Source organism: Heloderma suspectum, chromosome 12 (genome assembly GCF_057233095.1).
Source record: "Heloderma suspectum isolate Gila_16-S chromosome 12, 16-S_ref, whole genome shotgun sequence".
NCBI classification, from domain to species: domain Eukaryota; kingdom Metazoa; phylum Chordata; class Lepidosauria; order Squamata; family Helodermatidae; genus Heloderma; species Heloderma suspectum.
The window spans coordinates 31,580,145-31,606,675 of record NC_139469.1 but is presented as its reverse complement, the minus strand read 5'-3'; the positions used below and the strand labels follow the sequence as shown (position 1 = coordinate 31,606,675).

Genomic DNA, 26,531 nt, shown 5'->3' with positions numbered 1-26,531 from the left:
AAAAATTGGGAGCAATAACAGCACTGTCTGAAGTCCTACAGTTTATGGATGCAAAGGATGATTTGTAGAATGGAATTAAAGGATGGAAGGAACTAGAAAGTCATCCCCCCCCAGCAAATCTTCTTTTTTCAGATTAATTAACTTTTTCAGATTAATTCAAATGTTATTGAGCAAATTTAGCTCTTAATCAAATTTATATGTATTATTTATTTAGTGCCAGCCAATGTGTGTATGCATATCAGCTTACAAAATCCTCCCCCAATGTCTGTGTTAATCATTCTTGGCACATTTATAGCCTTGGGACACATTGACAATCTTTCCAATTAATGAAAATTTTTTGGTTGGTTATAGGTGACTCTTACCCTGGACAAGTAGATATTTACACCCCCCCCCCCAATCCCATTAGTAACTGAAGCAAGCATTCTGCAAGTATACATATATTTTCCTGGCTGCTTTTGGAAGCCATGTGCATCCCAAGTCCAATCCAATTCATGAAAAGGTAGTGCTATTCCAACTCAGGTGCCAGCACCCCAACATTCCACCCTGTGTACAGTTCTGCTTGCTCTGTGGTAGGCTGCTGGCATCTGTTATGATGTAAACATTAATTAACTACATTTTGACAGGTATAAAAACATCCTGCTTCATCCTACTTTAATAGTTGGTGGTTGAGATCCAAAGAATCAAGCATAATATAGCCGAATATTAACATTTGTTTTTTAAAAAACATTTTGACTATAGTAAGGGTCTCTTTCTTTTTAATCATCTGGTTTCATAGGAAACCTGAATTGATTACAAGCATATTAAAGCCTACACATACTTACTTAAACTGAATCATGGCATCCTAGCTGTCAGGAGGCCCTAGCCGGCCTCTTTCAGTCTAGTCCAGGAGCCAACTCCAGACACAGACAAAGGATTCTGTTCAAGGCTTTATTCCTTTTACAACTTAATAACTCTATCACCAGCGACTAAGCTATGAACAGCAGAGTAATCTATGCCCCGGGTTGGAAACATTTGGTCCCCGTTTGAACGAGAATCACTTGCAGACCCTGAACTTATGGGCTAGGGAGAGTTCCTCCCCTTTTCCCTTGGGTCCTCTGGTTGTGACCGTTGCTTGCACGCCAAATGGGCGCTACACCTCCTTTCCGCGCCCTCCATAGCTCGGCGCTCTCTGTGTCTGCGTCGAGCATTCAGCCAGTCCTCCTCCCGTGCTCTTTCACTCCCAGGACCGCTATCTATGTCTGGAATGCCGGCAGGAGGAATCTCTGCCAGCTGCAGGGCCTGGGAGGGATGAGCGCGCTCCTCTCCCATGGACGGCTGTTTCTCCTCAGAATCAGAACTGCTCTGAGGTTCTATGGGCTCGGTGTCCACCCTGACACTAGCAAATGCAGTGTTTTAGTGGTTATTGTTCTATGTAACAGAGAGTACTAATATAGTATACGAAGACATCTGAGGTTAAGTATTGTAAATGATGCAATATGTATTTGTGTTTATTATTGTGGAAATTCTCCTGGATCCAGGGACTGGCAAGTCATCAGAGGCATTAGAATCCAGAAGATACCACATATCTCTCCAGCATAATCCATTCAGCCCTCCTGAGTGATCTTGTATTCCTGTTTTATGCCTTCCAGCTCTCTGAGCTCCACAGTGTATTCACTTTCAAATTATGAATACTTGAATTTGGCAATCAAATAGCATGGAATTACCTTCTGTCTTGCCTTGAAACCCTGTTTTGCCTAGTAACTGTCATCTTTTTCTTCTGAAATGTTCTGGATAATTTATTGGGTTGGATCCAGATTCACACTGGATCAGCTGCTCGGGTGGAAGTGGACTTGCCTGCTCCGTCCTTCCCATGGCAATTCCTCCAACCCCCTGAAAATGCTACACAGAGAGTCAGGAGAGCTACTGAATGAGGTGAGCTGTGGTAAGGATGGGAGGGATTATCCTCCAAAATTGAGCGGAAGGGCCCTACGTGAGCAGGTCTCTTCCTGTCATGGAAGCCAGATTCTGGAGCCAACCCATAGTCTATTTCTATGCATATTTGTTCCGATACAAATCCTACTGTCTTCAGTGAGACTTCTAAAGAAATGTGAAAAGAGTCACAGCCATACCCTTCAAGTAAATGATCTCACTTAATATGCTTGTATTTATACTGAGAGCACCAAGCAGACATTCTGGGGTGGAAAAGGCATGTGGACTGTATGTCCAAAGTTTTTGGATTATGCTAAGAAGTTGAAAAAAGATACTCTTTAGTTACAAACCAGTGCACTTTATTTGTGTTAGTAGTTGGTTGATGGGTATGCTTGGTCAGGAAATGTATTAATTTCAAAATGAAATGATGAAATCTGTCACTTCTTTGGTGATTTAAATGGCTTGGATTAAAAATCCATCCATCTGGTGTACAAGTAGTTCTCCATATCCAAGGAGCCTTTGGACATCTCAGACAGCAGCCTCATCCACCACCCTTTCTTTATATTGAGATGCTTTTGAAACTGAAGGGGGTGGGGAGAGACTTTCAGAAGTGGCTTTTGTGTACAACAGTGGGGTGTCAGCTATGGTTTCTATTATGAAAATCCCACTGAGCATGTAGACCTGTGGATCCACCTAAAGTAGCTCCTTGAATTCCAACCAGTGTGTGCTGGACTATTGCAGCCTCTCCCAACCCTCCAGATGTTTTGTAGTTACACTCCCATCAGTCCCAACCAACATGGCAAATGGTCCAGAATGCTAGGAATTGTAGTCCAAAACATCTGGAGGGCACCAGATTGGCGAAAGCTGGGCTATTCTGTAGCGTTGATCTTTTGCAGAAGTAGACAGATAACTGACTGGCTAATAAGACCAAATAACCTTATAATTTGTTCTTTAAGGGTGCAGTCCTATGCATGTTTAGACATAACATCCCACAACTCCCAGCATTCCCCAGCCAGCCATTGCACTCCAAGAGGATTGTGCTCTAAGAGTATTATTCTCATTTAAGGCAACATCTTTGGTAAAACCAAAATCATGTTGGCAAAGAGAGGAAGTAACCCAATACAACACAATCTTTTTAGCATATCTTAATATATTTAAATAAGTGGCCACAACTTTGATGTGCGATAAGGTCCTTTTACAGGCAATCATTAAGGAACATGAACAATGGGATTTTTGTGCAAAGCTTGGTTGAGAATATGCTTTCCGCAAAGGTTAGTTGTGAATGACTCAGCCACCTTGAGTCCCAATATTTGGAAAAAGGCGGGATATAAATAAATATAGTGATGATGATGATGATGATGTGCTCCATGACTTCATTAAAGTTCATTTGAGGCATTGATGGGTACTCTAATTAAATAGGTTTTATAGCAGGGATGGGCATAGGTGGAACAAGAATCCGAGCCAGGCCTCCGATCCATGTTTAGCCTTATCATGCTCTACTTTGGGTCTCATTGACCATTGAGATGAGAGATTAATCCAGGTGGCAAAGGAGCAGGTGGGGAATTGTGGCTTGCTGTCAGAATGTGAGCCTGCAGTGGGAGGTAATAGCTGGTATTCAGTTTGTGTGCCACAGCCAAACACTGGCCAACCCCCCCCCCCCCTTATCATCCAGTCTGCAAGAAAGTGCCTGAATATAAATGGTTCAGAGCAAATCTGACCTGGAATCAGTAGGGAGCCATCTTATGTGCATCAACTGACCTTACTTTGTAGAGGTGCGAAGTGACTACAATGGGTAGCTTCTCATCTCTTTGCATGCTCTGTTCCTTGAAATTCAGGACCTTCAGAACACTAGCTTGTCAAGATAGCAGAAGAGGCGTTATTGGCTTCTCTTCCAATCCACTGGTCTATGTAGCTGCAGCTTATTTTTTTTTTTTTAATTATGTAGCACTTGAAACATTTCAGCATTGACCCTCTGTCAGAGACTTCTTTATCCTTTTCCAGTGGGGTAGCCTTCTTAGTGTGTTGCAGCAAAAAACAACAAAAGACTGTTGTGGCACCTTAAAGACTAACTTGTTTATTCTGGGAACACTCTTGCCTAATAATGCCATCCAAAATATCAGCGGTTCATACACCTGCTCATCTTCTAAGGTGATATATGCCATCATTTGCCAGCAATACCCTGCTGCATTCTACATAGGATGGCCAGTCTCTACACAAAAGATTAAATGGACACAAGACTGAAATAAGGAATAGCAATGTTCAAAAACCAGGGGGAATATTTCATTCTCTCAGGACACTCTGTGAATGACCTTAAGGTGCTCATTCTTGAACAAAGGAATTTCAAAGTGAAATTGCTGAAGTACAATTCATCAAGAGATTGGACTTTACTTCCTGTGGTTTGAATAAGGACAATGGCTTTTTTGTTTTTGTTTATCACACTGCATATGTTAATCAGCTCACCATTGCAATGATCTCTCAAACATGATAACATTGGGTGATAGCTGTGGTTTTTGTGTGTGAATGGCAACTGTTAAAGTAATCATCACCGTCTGTACTGCTTTGCATTTCAATTCCCTCTGACAGCACAGTCTACCTCCTTCCCTCCCCCAGCATTTGTATATAGAACTGCCAGTGTAAAGTTAACACTTCATGCATCTGCTGAAGTGGGCTTGTCTACAAAAGCTTATGCCACAATAAATGCATTAATATTTTATCTTTTAGAATGAATAAAATGTTTTTTAAGATAAGGTTTTGCTCCCTGGAAATGTATAGGATGATGAATTTTATATGCTACAATTTACAGCATTAAAGAATGATTCCTGTTTATACTGTAAAGTTTAGCATTTTGCTATAAAGTTTAACTTGATATTGAAATATGCTGCTAATTCTTAATATGCTAGTGTTTCTGCCTAAATAATACACTTCCTTTCATTTACTATAAAATTTGTGGTTCAGATGTTATAAACGTTCAACTTGCATATTTTTTCCTACTTCTGAGATAACAGTAATTAAGATTCATGTGTTTAGGTAGCATAGGCTGCAGCTGTTTTCAGCTATCGCATTGAGCATATTTGCAATTTTGCTGGTGCAAAACTCAAGACTGCGATCATATGCACACTTACCTGAGAGTAGGTCCCATGAACTCAATGGGATTTACTTCTGCGTAGAAATGGTTAGGATTGTATTGCAAGGCATTTGTACTTTAAAGGCTGCAGTCCCGTATGTGCTTACTTGGGAGTAAGCTCTAGTAAATCGAGTGAGTCTTCCAAGTAAACATCCATGGTCTTGTTTTATACATGCTGCCTTGGGAGGCTTTGTAACCTAAAAGGCTGCCCAAAAATATTTAAATGAAGTTGTCCCGTAGATTTCATAAATATGACACATAGTACAATTTTGTATGCTATAAATGATGTGTTTTATGTGAAAGCTGTAAAATAAGCTTAGGTTTGGTAAGAAAATAAATATTGCATATATTTAAATTTCCTCCCAAACTCCATTTTTTTCCTGGGGAAAAAGCCTGTCTTGCTTTTTTTATGACGTCCAAATCTTTGGGTATTTTACATCTCTATGTAGCACTGTGCATTATGCACCTGCATCGCTGTGATCGCTTGTCTTTGATGCAATACTGCTGGAGCATGTGTCGCAGTCTTGCTCGGTTAAAAAGTATAAGGGAGGTCTTTCAGAACAATGATAGATGATGGGCTCGGAACAGCTTGTTCTCCCATTGCCTTAAAGCATTGGTCTTCATTTGGTAGGTTAGGATCTACTATTGGGTTGCAGCCTTACCTAAGGTCTGTTGCAACAACAGCATTACCACCAAAGGAATATATGGTAAAAAATTATGAAGTGGGTTCCCCAAACACAAGTCTGGGTGAAAGGCAGCTCCAAAGTCTGAAAAGGTTGAAGCCTTGAGGCTTTATGAGCACCAGGAAACTGTAAATCTACGCACTTCCAATACAAACTTAATTAATTCAAACAGAACTTTAGCATGTCAGTGCATAGAGTATGGGTTTGTTCCACTAGCTTTGCGTAGGCTGCCTTTCCACCTGAAATCAGGCATGCACCTACACTACTTTGCTTTTTGCATTTGCTGAACACTTTTCTTTTAGGCAAGCATTTCCTGACTGATAAGGAAATTCCAGCCACTCTTTGATTGATTGAATGTATTTGTTTTTACTGTAACTTTTGTATTTTGTGTTTTAGTTTCACTCTGATATCTCTTGATGTGGAGTGGCTTATAAATTTTAGAATGAATAATAAATCAATAGATGTTCCTGGAGGTACTTCAGTGTAAAGTAGTCTTTGTTCCGCTGCTGCTCCTCATATCAATCAGGTACGAAGTAACTTTTACAGATCATAATGAGAAATCTAAGCATGGATGTAAGGTCTTCATCATCTGTTCTGAGGCATGCCTCTTTCCCCATCATCCTCAAATCCTCTTGGCAGTGGAGTAAATGTAGATGTGTAGGGCATTGTGTGGCAACTTGGAAGCAGTGCCTATTTTTATGCCTTAAAAATCACTGCTTTGTGTTTTACTTTATTTTCATCAACATGTGATGTTAAAGGAGTGCAGGCGGGAGCATATGTGTGTTAATTTTACCTGACTCTAATGCACAAAGTGAGTAGCATTGTATGGAATTTTTTTTTATGGTTTTGCTGTAAGGGTGATGATGTTCAGAGGCCAGAGTAGAAACAATGGGCAAGTTCACAAGTCATGCTGATAATAAGCCACTATGGGTTGGTTCTTCACTCACCAGCCCATATTATTCCTGAAAGATGATTGGGGGCCCTTTGGCTTGCCATGGTTTGTTTCCCTTTTAGTCTTCCTGCCCACTTCCAGCCTACATCCCATGGGCCACTGCTGCACAACCCGTCTTGTATCCTTGTCCCTATGGAGGGAAACTTTTCTGGCTTCCTGGCTCGCTCCAATTGCTACCCCCTTTCTCTGCAATTTTTCTGTTCTCAACTCCCCCGACCTTCTGAAGTGTGCAAATGGTTTCATTTTTTTAATTATTGTTTTTCTGTTGTTCGCAAGTGTGCAGTTGCGCAAATTTGCCTGTCGATTATTTACTTTCTTCAGCAGTACAAATCAATATCCTCTTTGTAGAGATGAAAGCCTACTACCTAATTTCATCCTCTCAGTGTATTATGGCTTGAATTGAAAAGTGTCCTTTTCCGTTTCCTCGCTCACTTCAATGCTTCCCTTGACCCCATACTCTGAAAGCGGTGGGTGAATGGGATGGACCTCTTGGGGTGGGCAGGTGTAATTACTGCAGGAATATGGGTGTACTTGATACGTAAATAGGCTGTATTTTAAATTTTTATTTTATTTTTCTGACCTTTGCAAGTGCGCACTTGTGAACGACAGAAAAATAAAATAAAAACCCTCACATTTTTGTGGTAAGTACACACACTCCCACAGTAAGTATAACCCAACAACAAGTCATGGATTGTCAGAGTGGCTTGTGCAGGCTCAACAAACTGCGCTGAATTATCCGTGCCAGGTTCATACGTCGCAATAAGCCACACTGACACAAACATGTGGTATATCGTGTTGTGTGAACCCAGTCAGTGTCTCGGGTTGCACGTTGTAACAACCCAAGGTTAACAAGAAAATGAGCAGATATGTTCTGGTTCCTGTGCATCCACCCTCTCTTGCTGCGATAAACAACCCAGGGATGCTTAGAGATATTTTTTTAAATATGGGAAGCAGTATATAAATCTATTTAAAAAAAATTGGCCCACCCATCTGGCGCATGGGGCCTTGTTCCCCCCAAACCCTGTGGCATAAGAGGAATGCCTGCTGTTATCTCCAATCCAGTGATCATAAGGATGGTTATAGTTGTGGTTTCTAGGCTCATTTTTAACTTTTTGCTATGTCTTTATTTATGCTTTTTGTTTTCTGAATTTTTGTAAACAGCCTTGGTTGGTTCCAGAAAGGGGGTAGGTATAGATAAATAAAATGCACAATAAGCACACAGGTAGGACATGAGTGCAAAAGCATCCTCCTGATCATGTTCCCAAGAAACTGGAATACAAATGAGATAACAGTCTGGATTCCCCTGCACACCACAACCCCTCCCAGTTGGGAGGGGGCATGGCATGTTAAGAGCTTCACACACCCCACATAGTCCCGAGTGGGGGAGGCACCAGCTGGAAGAGTGCTTCTTCAGCTAACATCTCTGTCAGGGACCCAGCTAGGACAAGCCTGCAAACAGTGAAGCTGGGCCCCAATGGAGGAGCTCCAGCCAGCGTTTTGGCCAGTGGAGGGCTTGGTGGGGGCTCATTCCCCCCCCAAGTACAGTTTGGCACCCCTTGTCTGGCCCAATATTGTCTGCTCTGACTGGCAGTGGTTCTCCAGGGTCTCCGCTGAACGGTCTTTACCAGCATCTGCTGCTACCTGGAGTCCTGTGGATTGAACTTCGACCTTTTGGATGCAAAGCTACTCAGTTTTACTACTGAGATATGGGCTCATGCAGTGAAATGAAATGAAATAAGTGTTACGAAGGTTAATGTGAGCACAGCCACACATGAAGCACAGTGAGAACATGAAGCAGCCTTACATAGCCCGCATCGGCCCATCATCCTTTATCATCTACTCCAGGTGTGGCTTACCTGGTGTCTTCAAAATATTTTGGGACAACAACTCACATAAGCTACAACCAGCATGGTCAGTGGTTAGGAATTATGGTTGTCTACCTCTGATTCTGACTGGCAGTCGACCGACTAGCAACCTTTCTAGTGGAGGTGTTGCTGGGAATTCAACCTGGGACTTCTTTCATGCAAAGGACATGGCTGAAGAAACCAGATAGGGAACCGTTTGTAAACTGGAAGAGTCTTTTTAAGATGTCTATGAGTCATGATGTGACTGTGATAATGGCTATATGGGCAGATGGGCCAATATCTTCTGGGATTAAGAAACCTGCAACAGTACAGGCTGTTCTGTTGTCTAGTGTTGAAGGGCACATGATACTGGAGCAAGAATGCTGGGATGTTGTAGGATTACCGCATATCATTATGCTTACCTTTTATAACCACAATGTTGATAAAAACCTCTTAAGATGGCTGGGATTCTCCATGAAATCCTGTAGCCCATGGAAGGAACCACACATGATTTTCAGCCTGGATCTTACTTCTCCATACTACTCTTTAACACTTCCTACCACAACTTGATGTCCTCCAAATATGCTGGGCTGCAACACCCAGCATTCACAGCCAGCATGTTCATTGGACATTGGTTTTAGTGATATTTAACACTACATTTGTAGGGTGTATTTATATATCCCTACTAGGACCACAGTTTTGTGAAGCATGAAATGTTGATATTTATGCAGTCTAGTTGGTTTTTGTAAACATTTTTCCTATATGTCTTTCATGCTGCTATATATAATTTGAGGAGGAGGAGGAGTAATAGCACCAGGTAACTTGAAAGGAAAACCCCTTAATAGAAAAAGCAGGTAGAGAGTTGGGGAGACTATGTGTTGTACAAAGGACTGTATAAATATATACGGGGGTTAACTTCCTTTCAGAAAAGATGCTATTCCAGGACCAGCCAGCCACACTCACTTTCGCAATGTTCATTTAGAAAAAGGCAAATTTAAAAACACATTGGAGTACCAGGGGATGTTTGAAGATCAGAATTATAGAGTCTGATTATTGGAAGCACAGAATTACAATGAAAATCACAAGTGAATTAGTCTCTTCCGAAGTTTCTCTGCGTTCCCCCTATTTTTGTCAGCATGGGGTCCAGGCCTTCAAACATAATCCTGTTAGGAATTAATGCAGTAATCGATTAATTGGTGCAGTTAGCCAGTTAAAAGCTTGATTGCAATCTAAAAATAGAACTCAGATGAGAGTCTCCAGACATGGTGCGCTCCCCCCCCCTTTTTGCAATCTGATTCCTATGTGCTCTAGACCTCCATCTTTTTTCCCCTGCTGCTGTGGTGCAAGACATACAGAATGGTTAGCAAGTGGGAGCTGAGCAGAATAATGAAAATAACCTGATAGAACAGTTTTCTTCCTGCTGGGACTCTCCTTGAATGGCAAAGAAAAAAGGAGCACTCCCATGGGTATTGGGGAGGAGGGCATAGACCATGAGCATGTCAAGTGCGCTCTTCAAAGGGCAGCCATAAAAACTAAACTGGTATTAGATTAATACAAATTTGTAAGCTAGGTAAGGCCTGCAAATCTCTTTAAGAGACTGCAGCAGCAGTGAAGTTCCTGGTCTGTGAAAGTCCATGAAAGAGCGCTCTTTGAAGGGTATTTTTTGTTTCCTGCCCTCTATCCCATCATAAGACTGTCTCCCACAGGATGAGGGGCATTGGTGGAGGGTGGCACAGCTGGCACTGATCCACCCTACAAGCTTAGCTGAGTTGTTCCATCCTTTTGCTATACTGTTTTGCCTCTTGTACATGAAAGGAAGGTGCTCTGTTTGTAGCTTAGTTTACCCACCCAGGCATTATGGTCAGAGGTAGTTGTTGGGCCTTGCTGTGGACTTTGACTCCTGGCTTAAGGGTTTGGGAAGGAATTTTACCAGGCTTTTGGATTGCCATGAGGGGAGGCAGGGTTCTTCCTTTCCTCAAAGCAAAGCTGCCATGTGTTACTGTGCTGTTTTCAATTATATTACAACTGGCACTTGGGCATTGGGCAGGGACTTGAGGGTTTTGTGTGTGCATGTGGGGATATAGGAATGAGTTCCTCATGGGTGAGGGTAATCTAGGAAAGATGGTAATTGTTTTGTAGGCTTATATTCAGTATTTTGTAGCATAGGCACTATATAACATTCAGTGTTCTAAGAAATACTTTGGCTGTAGCGTTTGGAAGCAGAATTACTATACTTTAAAAAAATGTATGGGGGGAGGAGAGGATTAATGAACAAAGCATTTGCTCATTTAAAAACATTTCTAATTATCTCAGGAAGTTGACTTATGTATTGGAGATTCTTCATTTTGGCTACCCACAGCTGCTGCTGTCCTTAAAGAATGTACTTCAGTCACAGCACACAGCCATTTACTATCGAAACATTAACTTTTGTCTGCAGACATTCTTTACTCTGAACGAATAGAGGTTTGTTATTCCATGATAGTACAGGTTTTGGTTTTAGGAGTTAAAAACATGTTTGTTGTGGGAACTGGAGCAAGTATATGTCAGTATTTCTGGCCTCCTCATTAATTCTCTCTCTTTTCTCCCCCCTCCCCCACTCTGTTCTGAATTTGAAGCAAAATGAGGCTTTTAAAGAACTCATACCTATTCTGGAAGCATCCTTGGAATACAGTTAATAACTATCATTCTAGTACTTATACAGAACAGTATCTGGTCACAACTGAACTGATTACTTTGCAATCATTGTGTTCCATCTAGCTCCATCAAAATGTATAGGGAAACTTGTTGCTTTTAATAGGATTAGGTTTGTATCCACTAGCCTTTTGTGAGAGCAAACAATACTGTCTTATGGTAGGTCACTGTGATTCCCGTTTTAGAGATGCAGAACTAGAATTTGGAGACAACAACTTTCCAGAGCCTCACACTGAATCCATGATAAAGATGGGGAATAGAAGTGGGTGCTCCCAAATCCAACAGTTTTGTCTACTAGGCCATATTGTCTTTTAAAACCTAGTCAGGGATTAGTTAAATTCTGATTGATTGATTGATTACATTTGTATCCTGCCTTTTTTCCTCCTTAAGGAACCCAAGACAGCGTACATAATCTTCCTCCTCCTCCATTTTATCCTCACAGCAACAACCCTGTGGGGTAGGTTGGGCTGAGAGTCTGTGACTGGCCCAAAGTCACCCAGTGAGCTTCCTTGGCAGAGTAGGGACTAGAACCCAGATCTCCTGACTCCCAGTCCAACACTAGCCACTACACCCCACTGGCTCTCTTGTCATGAGTCAAAGGAGCTGTAATGACTGTGGTGTATGAAGGAGTTGGTAAAGTGCAGAGAGCAGTGCAGAGAAAGTAACAATGCATACAACTAATTATCACTAGTGTTTGCGGAATTCGTTCTGGGTGAGAGAGCATATGCATAGTTTGTGGCTCTTAATTGTGCCGTTAGGCAGTATACTAGGGCTGTCGGCCCAATGCAGTATTTTTTTAGTCTGCCTTTTTAACCAATCAGTTTGTTACTAAATCAGTTTAAATACACACTGCAAAACCTCAGTGAAGGTGACTTTTTGAGGACCTTGAAGGCTGTGGGGCTGCTTACAATCGAACACTCCAAAGCTATCACTCTGCTAGAAGGAAAGGGCATCTTTAATATTTTCTTGTGCATCACTGCTGGAAATACAGAATACTCCCTATTAAGCTAATACTCTAGAGCTGAAAGTGATTTTAAAATAAACAAGATCAAGACCATCAGTACTGTGGAAGATCCAGGTTTAAAAGACAGAATGACATTGATTTCAGTCAGTTGTCTGCGAGTCAGTCTACTGATTAAGCTGATTAATGCTCACAGCCTTAGATGCAAGTTGCATTGAGGGGAGAGTTAACATACATTCATTAATAGTTTTTATTTGTATTTCTGTAGTTTTAGTGTTGGTGTCTCCAGATACAGCATCCCATTGCAACCATACTCCTAAATAGGGTGTAAGTTGTCTTGGAATGAGATTTGCTTCTAAATAAATATATTTAGGACTTGGCTATATGTGCTTTCAAACCACCTTGAACTGAGTTTTGACTTGAAGTCACGAAATTAGGAACTCTGAATGAAATGATGGAACAAATACGTTGTTTTGTTAAGGGGCAAATCTAAGCGGTGATGAGACAGGCTGCAAATGCATAAATTGTGTGGGCTGAAAACAGCCTTGTCTTCGAGCATATACTAAGGAAGTATATGCAGGTGAGCAGATTGCATTCCATTCAGGCAAGTGAGAGGGCTAGTGAAGGAGGGATGAAGCGTTCCATCCTCCGCATCCAGTATAGAAACCAAGTGGCCTTTCTTCTCCATAGTTTAGAAATGCAGTGGGCAGCTAAAGGAGGGTCCCTCCTCCGCCAGCCCCCTGGCAGCTAGTAAGAATTTTTGCAGGCTAGTAACTTTTATGGGCTTGTTTATAAGGCTGGTTTATAAAGGCTTGTTTATAAAGAACGTTTTCTTCAGAAGTAATTGAGAAACTAGTGCAGAAATGAATTCTTACCGTTTGTGTTAGTATTGCTAAAGTGAACTTTCCCTTGAAGTAGAGATGTGTCCACAGCTCTGTTATGAATAACGAGCATGGCTAATATGAAGCAACAGGTGGTAAACATAATGGACTTCTGAAATATTCTTAGCTTGAAATATGGAAAGTGCTCCAGTGAATATGGGTTACTTTCTTACTTCTCGGTCTCAGCATGCTCACAAGCTTTATCTTTAGATAGCTGCCTTGGGCATGATTCATTAAAATGTGGGTTATAAATACTTTAAATAAACAAATATTTGCAATCATAAGGGGCAGAAATTCTTATAAAAATGTAAAGATCATGTTCTTCTAACTCTGGCACATCTCTCATCCATGCTAAGATGTTTTAGCACCTGTGACTTGCCCACCCTAACCAGCTATATGTAATACCAAGGAACTCTAACTCTCTGTCTGCTTTCCCTGTCTGTTGAAAGGTGGAGGTGGGGAGGCACATTGGTCTGAGTGGGAAGCATGTTCCATACTAAAGTTATGGAAAATGGTACTAGATTAACTAAACAGTGAATGGATTTGGTGTTTCTAGATAGAACATAAAGAATTGCTTTAGTGTGGCACTGAATGTAATCTTTGATAGGCCTCAGTTTCCCCTTTTATTAATAATAATCAAATTCCTGAGAACCATATTCCATGGTAATTTCAGAAAGATCAGGTTTCTTGTCACTGGCAAGAGAGCACTGCATAGCGGTCGCTTCTCCAAACTGTATAGCCTGTGAGTTTACACTGAACTAGTCAGTGTATTTCAGGCAGGGAGATGAGCGCCAGAAAATATGCATGCTCTGGCGAATCTTTTTATAAGGGTGACTATGATTTTTATTCTAAGGTCAAGGCCCACATCAACAGTATAAAACTGACTTGTAAGTCTGTTACTCTTTTTTTTTAAGTTTATTCATCCTTTTAATTCCAGTTTCATTTACAGTAGGGCTGTTTTCTTCAGAGTGCTCAAAAAGGACAAGATTACTTAATGCAGATAATTATCCTGTAACCAACTTGTTTTGCTCACAAAAGGTTGTTAAAAGCGGCCAAAAAATTATGTCCCCCACCATCCTCCCTTCCAGTACATGTTTGTGGATGAAGTGATCATTCTTAACCAGGCCAGTGATGATGAGTAAATAATCACTAGGACAGGGGTAGGCAACTTCCCAAGGTCTGGAGTCTATTTTCACCCACTCAGACCTCCATGCTGGGCAGTCTCTGGGGCGCCCCCCCCCCCAAATACAGAAATAAAGGGCCGGAATCGCCAGGTTGCTGCTGAAATTCAGTAGCAATCCACTCTAGTGCTAGAGAGCGCTACAGCGGTTACATTTAGCTTGTTCTGCTATAGTGGCCACAGAGCACCTAAAGGGCCAAAAGTAGCTTGCAAACAAGCTGTTCTATAGTTACTTCAGATGCCATTTCTTTTTGGATTCCTTAAAAATAATTTGTGTGTGTGGGGGGGTGCAGGGGTCCACATTCCTCACTCGTAGTCTAGGAGGTGATGACTTACTCTGGATTACTTATCGTGGAGAATAAGGGTATGGCTTCTGTTCAGTAATGGCACCTTGTAGGTTGCTCAGTAGAATAGGGAGTTTTCAGCTGTATAGAAAAGACAATTAGTAAAGCATTTGGTTTAGCCTCAGCCCTGTTGAATGCCACCTGACATGCTGACTTGTATCTGAAGAATCATCACTGGTAGAATGCAGAACTGGTTGGAGCAGCTCTACTCCTGCCCTTGGATGAGTTTCAGAGGAATGCATACAGGCGTAATGGCCAGGATGTAGGTCACAACCCCTTCCTGTACATGATATTTAAACATTCTTAATTCATGTTCAGTGCCTGCCTCTTAGGGAAATGTTGTACTGTAAATTAATGTTGCCTGTTAATGCGTTGACTCCAAAACACCTTGAGCTTACGTAAGGTGAGGTGAAAACTGGCAACTTAATGAGCACCGTAGAACTTTGTGATTCCTCCCTCCCTCTCCAGGGAATTCTTAGGCTGTGGATCCTTCCCATTATTCACACTAAACTCTTTTCACTTTTCCCCACGATCAAACTACGTCCTGCTAGCGTCTCTCTTCCTTTATCTTTTGGTGCTTTGCCTAATGTAAGGCAAAGTAGCACATCCTTTTTTCCACAAGCATTGCACCGCTGTAGCTGTTGCTACATTCCTCAGACCTGCAAAGCGGCTTTCAACATGAGTGGTTCATGCAACTCATGAAAATATGGGATAAAGGGGAGAAAATCTACTTTTAAGTAAGTAACAATGGTGAATATTTAGCTTCCGTTACATTTGTGGTATGTAACTACCTCTGATAGTTCCTTTTTTAATCAGTTTTACTGTTCTGGCATTTCATTCTGGGAGTGGCTATCTCACTCTTCCTTGTAACCAGGGAGAATGAATTTGATGAAAGTTCTGCATCACTTTAGATCCCTCCTTATGGAATCCCTGACCAGCATAACAAATATCCTTTGTTCTCCCTTTCCAGGCCATTCCTAGAGTGTTGCTTAACTTTGTACAGTATGTTCCAGTAGTTTAATAGGGTGGCATTTGATTGACAGAACTTAGGGTGAGTTCTTTTTTATGCTACCCTTTCTATTCTGATGTGATGGGTACCCCCCACCCCCGTGTGCGTTACTTCTTTCGGAATTAATGAGGGTTGTGATTGAGGCACTTGGAATGCCTCTGGTGCCTCTCGCCAAAACAAATCCTAGCCTTTTCCTCCAGCTCTGGAGGGGAAGGTTAGGACTGGCCATTTTGGCAGTAGGCAATTGAGGGGCAAGGAACACCTCAGTCAGTCGCTGCCAAAACGAGACCCAGTCTTTCTCTGGAGAGGAAGGTTGTGGGGGGAGGTGGCCACTGCCAAAATGGGTCCTTGCTCCCCATTCCCAGCTGTAAACATCTGGAGAGAGGGGAGTGTCAGGGTGGACACTGAGCCCATAGAATCCCAGAGTAGTTCTGATTCTGAGGAAGAGGAGTCGCTCCTGGGAGAGGAGCGCGCTCCTCTTTCCCAGGGCCAACAGCTGACGGAGATTCCTCCCACCAGCATTCCTACCTTAGATAGCAGTCCTGGGAGTGACAGAGCGCGGGAAGCAGACTTGATGGATGCGCGACGCCGACGCAGAGAGCGGCGCCAAATGGAGGGCGCAGAAAGGAGGCGTAGTGCCAGGTTGGCGTGCAAACAACGGCTGCGCCCAGAGGATCCAAAGGAAAAGGGGAGGGACTCTCCCTAGTCCTTAAGTTCAGGGGTCTGCCAGTAATTCCCTTTCAAACGGGGACCAATTGTTCCAACGGAGGGCATAGGTACTCTGCTGCTCATATCTAGTTGCTAAAGGTAGAGCTGTTAAGTTGTAAAAGAGGAATAAGACTTTGAAAAGAATCACTTTGTCTGTGTCTGGACTTGGCTACTGGATTAGACTGAGAGAGGCCTCCAAGGAGCCCTTGACAGGGAGCAAGGGATTGTCAGTGATACCTTACGGTATAACAGGAAGTCGGAGACTAAGATGGTAATCCAGCCTTTGCCTACCTGTTCCCTCCAGAGTTTTTGGACTACAACTCTCAGCATGCCTAACCATTGGCCATGCTGGTTGGGATTGATGGGAGTTTAAGGCCCAAACATCTGGACGGTACCAGGCTGGGGGAGGCTGCTGTAAACTTGTGCACATTTACAGGGGAATAAGCCTAATTGAACATAGTGGGATTTACTTCCCTGTAAACCTTTAGGATTGCACTGAATGGCAGGGGCCTAGCAACCATAAATGTTAGCTTGACTACCAAGGCCAGCCAAAATCCGTGATCTGTTGTCATTAGCCAATTCTAAACTGACCTTTGATTTGGGGAAATAGTACAAAATTACATGAGCCTTTTGTTGTTTTTCCTTTTATATACATAAATGGTTGAAAACCAAAACATCTGGAAGGACGCTAGGGGAAGGCAGATGGACAGGTTTGTACAAATAACAGTTTTGACAGGTCCCTGCCCCAAGAGGCTTACAGTCTAAAATAGACACAGAGAAATAATGGAGTGGGGGATGGGGGATGGAGACAGGAGCTTTAAGTATGAAGTAGAGTTTTCATTCACAGTTTAATTTTAAAAAGAAAAGTAAATAATTTCTATCCTGCCTTTAGCACAAGCCTTCCCTGATTAACACAGTAGCTATACTAGCAACTGTGAGTACATGTCCTGCTCTAGACTGCGTCCTGGCTCTTTGCAAGCAAATGCTGAACTTGAGCCGGACATCCTAGAGAGTGAAGTCAAGTGGGCCTTAGGAAGCATTACTAACAACAAAGCTAGCGGAGATGACAGTATTCCAGCTGAGCTATTTAAAATCCTAAAAGATGATGCTGTTAAAGTGCTGCATTCAATATGGCAACAAATTTGGAACGCTCAGCAGTGGCCACAAGACTGGAAAAGGTCAGTTTACATTCCAGTTCCAAAGAAGGGCAACGCCAAAGAGTGTTCAAACTACTGTACAGTTGCGCTCATTTCACATGCCAGCAAGGTGATGCTCAAAATCCTACAAGCTAGACTTCAGCAGTATGCGAACCGAGAACTACCGGACGTACAAGCTGGGTTTCGAAGAGGCAGAGGAACTAGAGATCAAATCGCCAACATTCGCTGCATCATGGAAAAAACGAGAATTCCAGAAAAATGTCTACTTCTGCTTCATTGACTATGCTAAAGCCTTTGATCACTTCCTGGCATATAGAAGGGGAAGAAATGGTAGCAGTGACAGATTTTACTTTCTTGGGCTCCAAGATCACCGCAGACGGTGACTGTAGCCCTGAAATTAAAAGACACTTGCTCCTTGGGAGGAAAGCTATGGCAAACCTAGACAGCATAGTAAGAAGCAGAGACATCACCTTGCCGACAAAGGTCCGTCTAATCAAAGCTGTGGTTTTCCCAGTGGTAATGTATGGCTGTGAGAGCTGGACTATAAGGAAGGCTGAGTGCCGAAGAATCGATGCTTTCAAACTGTGGTGCTGGAGAAGACTCTTACGAGTCCCCTGGACTGCAAGGAGGTCAAATCAATCAATCCTAAAGGAAATCAACCCTGTGACTGCTCATTGGAAAGACAGATACTGAAGCTGAAGGTGAAATATTTTGGCCACCTAATGTGAAGAGAAAACCCACTGGAAAAGACCCTGATGCTGGGAAAGATGGAAGGCAAAAAGAGAAGGGGACAGCAGAGGACGAGATGGCTAGATAGCATCACCAATGCAATGAACATGAATTTGAGCACACTCCGGGAGAGAGCGGCGGACAGGAAGGCCTGGCGTGCTATGGTCCATGGGGTCACGAAGAGTCGGACACGACTGAACAACAAACAACAGGGAGTGACGCAGTAGAATAATCAATTTGGCAAGCAAATGGTCAAGCACACAGATTTCAGTCCAAGGAGGTTTAGGCTAAGGCAAGAGTGGTCAAAATCCAGGCAGACGTCAGAACACAGGCAGGCAACACGGAGTAGTCAAGAACAGGGGTGGTCAACGTAACAGGCAAGAGGTCAAGCACAGTAAATCAGTCAGGTACGTTACTCAGTTCAGAAGCAGGGTCAAGAAACGGTCCAGGGTCAGTAGCACGGAATATCCATTGCAAGGCACAGGAGAGAAAACAGCAGACGCTGGAACTGGCAGAGGCATTGGTTCCAGCAGCTCTCAAGTAACCAGCGAGAGCCGATACAGCTAAAGCTACTAGAACCCCACACAGTGCTCAGCTGCTTCCTGTTAGAGGCTTGTCAGATGTCCTCCTCATGAGGAGGGCCTGGCTCATGAGGACTCCTCTTCAGTGAGCAAGCACTCCTTTGCCTGGCAACCATCCTATCATGGACCTTAAGGTGCTGGCATCCTCGGGGCTACGTGGTGGCTCAGCATCTTCCTCTGCCTCAGAAGCCAAACTCTCCACCTCTCTAGGAGGCCGATTCAAAGTCATCACCCCTAAGAGTCCCAGACTGTCCTGGCCAGCGCCAGGGTCTCCTGAGGGGCCACCTGGCTCTGACGGTTCTGGCTTCTCCGAGGATGACTCCAGTGGTGGCATGGCACCTGGGACCATGACACCACAGAGAGAACCTGGTAGGGTGTGGGGCTTTTCGGGAGGGACTTTAATTTGAACTAAATTACTCATACACCCCCGATCAGCAACTCAGATGGAGCCTCCATTGTGCATATTCGCACATTGAAAAAATGTGGAAAATCCATTCTGGTAGTTCATACAGAAAGGGAATGAGAATATTGTCATGCGGAAAAATTTCACATTAACCATAACCATTAACCATAAAAATGGTTGTAAGCATTGCTAAACTCATTCCTCTTAGTTTCGTTTTTTGTTATTATTTATGGCAAAATAAAAGAAATTTTTAGGTGCACTGGTTTGTTGATATTCCAGAAACTTATTTCTTTGGCAGTACTTTGTTCAAGTCTTTGCCTTAATTCATGAGATGCTGCTATCAAACTCCATTAGTTTCCCTGAGCCTTCAGGATAAATCTGTACACAGCAGCAAGAGCGGTTAGGTTCGACTCCTCATCTATAGTGTCTTTTTAGGCTGCAATTCCATACCAACGTACCAGGTGGAAAGTCCCATTGAATTCAGTGTGACTTACCTCTGACTAGATATGTATAGGATTGTGCTGTTAGCTGCTAAATGTACTACTTATTTTTTCCTTTGGATTTGAATTATATTATGGTTTCCCCTTACATTGAATTTGTGAAAGTTGAAAAAGTATGATGAGGTAGTAGCTCAGATTATTTTTCTCATATGTGTTTTATTGCTTTAATTTTGTATGTACTCCAGAAACTTATTTTTTTGGTAGTATTTTGTTCAGTCTGTTGCTTTAATTCACTGGGTTCTGCTATATTCAAACTCCATTTCATTTCTATGTCTGCTACACTGCAGATTCAGGTAAGAGCTTTTTTGAAACTTGGTTTACAGCCACTGGCTGATCAAAGATCCAGAAACAGCAACTGCCATGGAACCCTCAGGTCCAGCATTCTGCTTAATCTACAAAGCATTATAGAGCAACTACCAGTCTTTTCATTGCTCTCCAGTATTTGGAAAAGTACAGCTGCTCTTAGCAGAGCAAGTGAACTTCATGGTTACCGAGCTTATTAAATCCAGTATACTTCACATGAGCCACAACATGCAGTAGCTTTTGAGAAAGTGAGCTTTGACTTTTTATGAACCTCCACCATAATCATCTCAAGAAACTCTGGCTTGATACATGTGGGTAAAGTAAGACTTCTGCTGTCTCCATGTGCTTTAGGCATACTTGCCTTTCTCCTGTTGCCTCCCATTGAGTTAGCTAATTGATGGGCTCAAGAGTTTGTATGAAACTCTCTTTTGTAATTAAAAGAGAAAGTTTCCAAATTTGGTGATTCGACTTAGAGGCAGTTTATCTTTTTCCATAATTGCATTCTTCAGTTGTATACAATTATATAAATATATCAGATGTAATCTCTGAAGATATTGCAGTAGTCAGGACATGCCATTTTTAAAAATGGTACCAATTTGGATGATTATCTAGACCCTTTCCAGTCTGGATTCAGGACTGAATCGGTCATGGTTGCCCTGATAGATGGCCTTTAGTGAGAGAGAGACAAGGGGAGTATGACCCTGTTGCTCTTGCTCCATCTCTCAGCAGCTTTTGATACCATCAACCATGGTATCCTTCTGGGTTGGGAATTGGGGGCACTGTATTGCAGTGGTTCCACTCTTACCTGCAGGGTTGTTTCCAGAGCGTGGCCTTGAGAGACTGTTTCTTGGTCCCCTGGCAATTCTGCTATGGGGTGCTGCAGGGTACCGTCTTGTTCTCAGTGTTGTTTAACATCTATATGAAGCTGCTGGGTGTCATCATTAAGAGGTTTGGAGCAACATGTCATCAATATGCTGATGACACCCAGCTTTATTTCTCAGCTACATCTGAATCATGTGTGGCTGTTCAGATTCTGGACCAGTGCCTGGGTACAGTGGTGGGCTGGATGAGGGCCAGTAAACTGAGGCCAATTCCTGGCAAGACAGAGGTCTTATGCAGGAGTGGTTCCCAGGTCTGGGAGATAAGTAGGCTCCCTGTTCTGGATGGGGTTATACTTCCTCTGAAGGATCAGCTGCACAGTCTGGCAGTTTTTATCAGCTTTGGCTTGTACGCCAGCTGTAGCCATTCTTGAACCAGGATAGTTTGGCCACAGTGGTAACCTTGATGGTGGAACAGTTCAATGTGTTTTATGTGGAGCTGCCCTTAAGGCTGGTCTGGAAGCTGCAGCTAATGCAGAATGCTTCAGCTAGTGTGCTGAATGGGGCAACCTATCGTGCTGAAGGAACTTCGCTGGCTGTGTATGTCCAGTTCGGCCAGATTGAAGGTGGTGGTGTTCGTATACAAAGCCCTAAACAACTTGAGGCCTGGTTACCTGATCCTTGAGGTCATCTGGTGAGGCTTGCCTGTTGCACCACATATTTCTGAGGTCCACTCTGCAGTCTTTCGAAGCAGAGTATTTAGTGTAGTGGTGCTCACTGTATGGAGTATTCTTCTCCTGAGTTTAGGCCTGCACTAACACCTTTTATTTTTAGGCAGATGTTGAAGAACCATCTGTTTATGCAAGCCTTCCCTGTGTAGTGCATTATAGTACAAAGAGACTATATATTCTATATATTAGTCTTTATTTTTATGTTTTCTGTACACTGCTTTAAAATCTTTAATGTAAGCAGTTTATAAATACTCGTAAATAAATAAATAGGCCAACAACAGAGAGTCTTAACTAAATTCATCTGAGTAATGATGAGTCCTGTTTCCTTTTCCTTTTTTTTTCTTAATGAGGCATGTTCCTTGCTGTTGGCATACTCTAAAAATTGGCATCTTCTGTCTTGTGGAACAGCCATGTAATTTAGTGGCCATTTTGGTACTGAGGCTACTTCTGGACACCAGGAACATACCAGCTGCTGTGCCAGCCTTCCCCAACCTGATGCCCTCCAGATGTGTTGGGACTGCAACTCCCATGGGACTGCATCTGATGGGAATTGCAGTCCAACACCTCTGGAGGGCATCAGGTTGAAGAAAGCTCTGCTGTGGAAATAGAGCAACATGCACAGCCACTTAAAGCAGGCCAGCAGTGCTGTGCAGGCTGCTTACAGGGCTTTCTTGTTGTTCCTTCTAATCCTTTGAGCTACTGGTTCTTAGCTGAAAGAGAGAATGAGCCAGTCAGTCGTGTAGTTCTCATAGCACTTGCCCACATTAGTGGACAGTGCTGTGGAGTTCCATTTTGAGGGGAGAAAGGTGGGGTACAAATAAAATAAAGAATAAATAAGGTGCATTTGTTTTTGTCTTCTTCTTTTCTTCTAGCATAAGAGCCTGTAGTTCTAAGATAAAAAGAGAGATGAAGAGAACCCTGCACCTGCACTATATTATTACAAAAGAGGGCACAGAGGTGTTGGCCCCAAACGTGGCTGAGAGTTATTGGGAAAGAGTTTGTGTCACTTCAGAAATGGTTCCTGCTTAGGGGGACGTACCTTGTATCATGAGAACCATGGACATTACCTGGGTGGGTTAATCGCTTCTCTTACAACTCTCTAGGTGATGTAGCTGATCATCAAGCTGGTTGGACACAATAGATAGATGTTAGGCTATTCTTTACCACTACATTTCTGCACTGGTAGGAACGATCGTCACTTGCCGTCACTTTTAAGTCATCATGAGCCTACTCGAACTCTATGTCTTCAGCTCAGGTGAGATCTTACTATCCCGACTAAGCTTTTCAGAACAATTAAGTGTTTCTCATATGCTTGGAGAAGCACCGGCCAGACACAGCTGCTTCCCATGTCTTAATATAGACATAAGAGTCTGTAGCTAGAGCAGTATAGCGGTTAGACTGTTGGACTAGGACTGTGGAGATTGAGGTTCAAATCCCCCTCAGCCATGAAGCTCACTGGGTGACTTTGTCCCAACATTATCTCTCAGCCTAAAGTACTTCACAGGGTTGTTGTGAGGGTAAAGTGGTGGTGCTGGTGGGAAAACCAACTTGAGCTCCTTGGAGGATAGGTGAGATACAGGTATAATAAAGAAAATAATTGTTTGCAAAAAGTACATAAAAAGCTACTGTCCCATGCTTTATTCCTTGTAGGGGGATATTTGCAAACCACACAACCAGCGAACGTTTTGATAAAATGGTATGTGACTGGTATACCATCTTGCTGGCTGGGTGAAATATTCTTTTTAAATTGATTGCTAAACTTTTCTTGAGTATGTATATGGATGATTTCTCTCACTCATGCAGGATAATGAAATGTAAGCAACATGTAGCTTTGGCACACCCATTGTGCAGCTAACATCATCCTTAAATATAATAGGTGGTACATTTTAATATAAATCAGGCTACAGATGGACTGCCATGGTGGGGAAAGGCTGGATAGAAATCGATGTGGCTCTCAAGATAAGAGGTAACAGGTACCTCTGGACTCCATCTTGGTCCATTTGCATGCCTGCAACTATTTGATAAGAGGGTTTTTTTTTGTTATCTTTGTTGAAGAACTGTGTTTGCCATTGAAATGTGCTGGCCCAGACAAAGACCTGAAAGATTCAGAAAAATATAATTTCCATTGTTTTTTCAATTTTTCCAATGGAAAATTGGAAGTTTTGGGGAACACTGGAAAAAACTCCTGTTAATTATTTTCTCTTTTGGAATGAGTAAAATGCTTTTTAAGGCAAAGTTTTACTCAAAATCTGTAGGATGAAGTTTGTTACATAGGGCAATCTACTATGGCAGGGGTAGGCAACCTTCTTGGCCCATCGGCACATTTGGCAATTTGAGAAACTTGGTACCAGCACAAATTGGCTATCTTGGGAGGAGGCATAGCTAGTCACTTGCCCAAAAGACAGAGTACAAGGCAGAGGTGGGGTCTGGGGCCCAACACGTTAAACAACTCCTTTGAGCACACTGATACACAGAAACCTCTATTTCACAGAAAGCACGCGTGCCCACCCACCCCCTTTCTCCTCACTGAAAGTACACGCAAAAGCACACATTCTTTTTCAGGATCCCTCCAAAATCACCCTCCAGATCTCTCTTGTGTGCACGTGTGTGCTCTGTCTGTTTCTGGCATCCCTCCCTAATTTCCCATTTTCCTCCCAGCTGGCTCGCCTGGTCCCCTGTCTCTCTCCCCCCTTCTCTCTGGCTTGCCACTCTCCTTCCTAGCCTCTCTTTACCCCCCACCCCCAAACTGGACATAAATGACAGGAGTCCCTTTTTTCTTTCCCCCCTTCTTTGTCTTGGTGGCTGGGCATGCTGCAAAGCAAAACATCGGCCTGCAGCTGGCTCCCATCTTCATTTCCTAAGAATGTCTCTGAGCCCCATGTATGACCCAAAGGCATTCATGGGAAATGAAGATGGCAATAGCTGGAGGCCCTCGCTTTGCACTGAAGCAATCCCAACTGCTGGTAACCCCCCCCCCCATTAATTTCAGGTTTTTTTAGAAGTGGGAGGGGTAGAGTGCTTTGGTGGGAACCAAGAAAGGTATCTAGGGGTACACTGGTGCCTGTGGGAAACGTGTTGCCTATAGTTTAGGCAATACGTGTTGCTCAATATAGTTTATACTGTAGGGTCCAGTTTTAAAGTTTAACTTGATATCCAAATACACTGCTAGTTCTATATATTGTGACTGTATGAGACTTTTTGTCTAATATACTTTTATTCACTACAAAATTAGTGGGTTTATTTTCAGCTTTTTGTCTGAGATGGAAACAACCTAAGGTACATGTGCTTAGGTAGCATACGGTGCAGCAGTACATAGCTCTCCCCCTCTCCCTCCATCTCTCTCCCTCTCCCCCTCTCTCTCTCATGCTGGGCATATTCACAGTTTTGCTTGTACAGAACTAAGGCTGCAGTCCTAGGCACATTTATCTGATAGTAAGTACTGAACTCAGCAGGGCTTACTTCTGAGTGGACATGTATTGGGTTGCACTGCAAGACATTTATACTTTTGAGGCTGCAGTCCTATGTGCGCTTAACTGAGAGTAAGTTCTGCGAAACAGAGTTGTTCTTACTACCACCGTCAGACTTAGAAGTCTGGATGATGAATCATGCCTGAATGATAAACACCTCTTTGGTCTTCCACTTGATTGCCATTATGGCCAAAGTGTTCTGATCTTGCACATCATAAAACTAGTGGTGCAGTGTTTGGTGTCAGGCCGGTCTTCAGTTGCAGGGGTGGGGGCTAGATGTGAAATTCTTGGAGGAGAAGTCTTATCAGTGGCTACTCAGCTTGATGGCTGTGTGCTACCTCCAGTACAAGAGTTGGTATGTCTGTGTACACCAGTTGCTGGGGAACATGGGCAGGAGGGTGCTGTTGCACTCGTGCACTGCTTGTGGATTTCCTGTTGACAGCTCGTTGGCCACTGTGTGAACAAAATGTTGGATTAGGTAGACCCTTGGTCTCATCTAGTATGGCTCTTCTTCTGTTCTTGTGTTGTGTTCTTATGCCTTTGGGATTTGTAACTGCAACTATTCTCTCACTTTTTCAAGGACTTTTATTTAGGCTTCTACGATTTCCTGATATTTCAGGGTTTGTGGTGCTGATCTTCATTATTTTGTTTGTTTTCAAACTCTTGTTTATCCTCACAGCCATGCTGTGAGACAGGTAGAGAAGCAGTAATTATTGACCTTTTGTATAGGTTTAGGGGAGCTGAAGCTGCTGAAGCCCTGGTTTATGTGTCAGTAGCTGAACTTCGGTATAAGTGGAGGCACAGAACTATAGTGCACTGGGTCACCATGTCCCTATGAGAATTTATTCACTCCATGGATTTTTAACTAGCTTCATTTGCTAGGTACACAATTCAAGTGTGTGCCTCTAGTTAAATGACACCAAGCATCCGGTTCATAAGTTGTTTTTGGGGGGAGTCTTTGAATCCTCTTGAAGGAAGGCCCATGTAAGCCATTGCATGGCGTAACTTGAGAGGGAGAATTGTTGCCTAATAATAAATGTTCTATCACAAGTGGATCTTGGCAGCACCAGTGCTCTGAGGAAATATTTTATAGGAGAATAGCTCTTGAAGACATATCACCGCAGAAGAATTGGCTTGAAGTGGACAATCGTAGGAAGTAAGCTTGCTGTGTCACTGCAGACAAACCTGGAAGCCTTTCCAGATCAGGAGGATGCAGCAGGTGGATTGTGGGAAGGAGAATGGTAATGTGAAAGCTGTAGGCTGCTGAAGATTAAGGGCCAAATGACACTTTATACTAAGCACATGTGTTTTTTAAGTGTGCCTTATTTATATTTATTTATTATTAACATTTTTATACTGCCTTTCCCTGCTAAAAAGCAATCAAGGCAGTATATAACAACTTGAAACAAGAAAACCTTAAAACAAGAAAAACAAGGCTTAGAGCTTCTGAAAAAAAGCCCCTCGGGCCCCCAATCCAGATTAGAACTGCAGCATAAAGGCAGGAGGGGTTTAAACCTTCATGCCGTGCCACTTTCCTTCTAAAAACTACACACACAC

The 26,531-nt window shown here is 42.8% G+C and overlaps 1 protein-coding gene across 4 annotated transcripts in view; it reads left to right on the top strand.

Moving 5' to 3' along the window:
- USP7 (ubiquitin specific peptidase 7) overlaps positions 1-26,531 on the top strand; it is a 99,775-nt gene that overhangs the window by 18,091 nt on the left and 55,153 nt on the right. Inside the window, exon 1 of one of the 4 annotated variants that reach the window (XM_084818918.1) lies at positions 24,902-26,215. The exons of the other annotated variants lie outside the window; for them this stretch is intronic. Coding sequence (XP_084675044.1) covers positions 26,185-26,215 — 31 coding nt within the window. The 5' untranslated portion in view covers positions 24,902-26,184. Of the gene's footprint in view, positions 1-24,901; positions 26,216-26,531 lie in introns of those variants that run through there. 4 annotated transcript variants of the gene reach the window in all.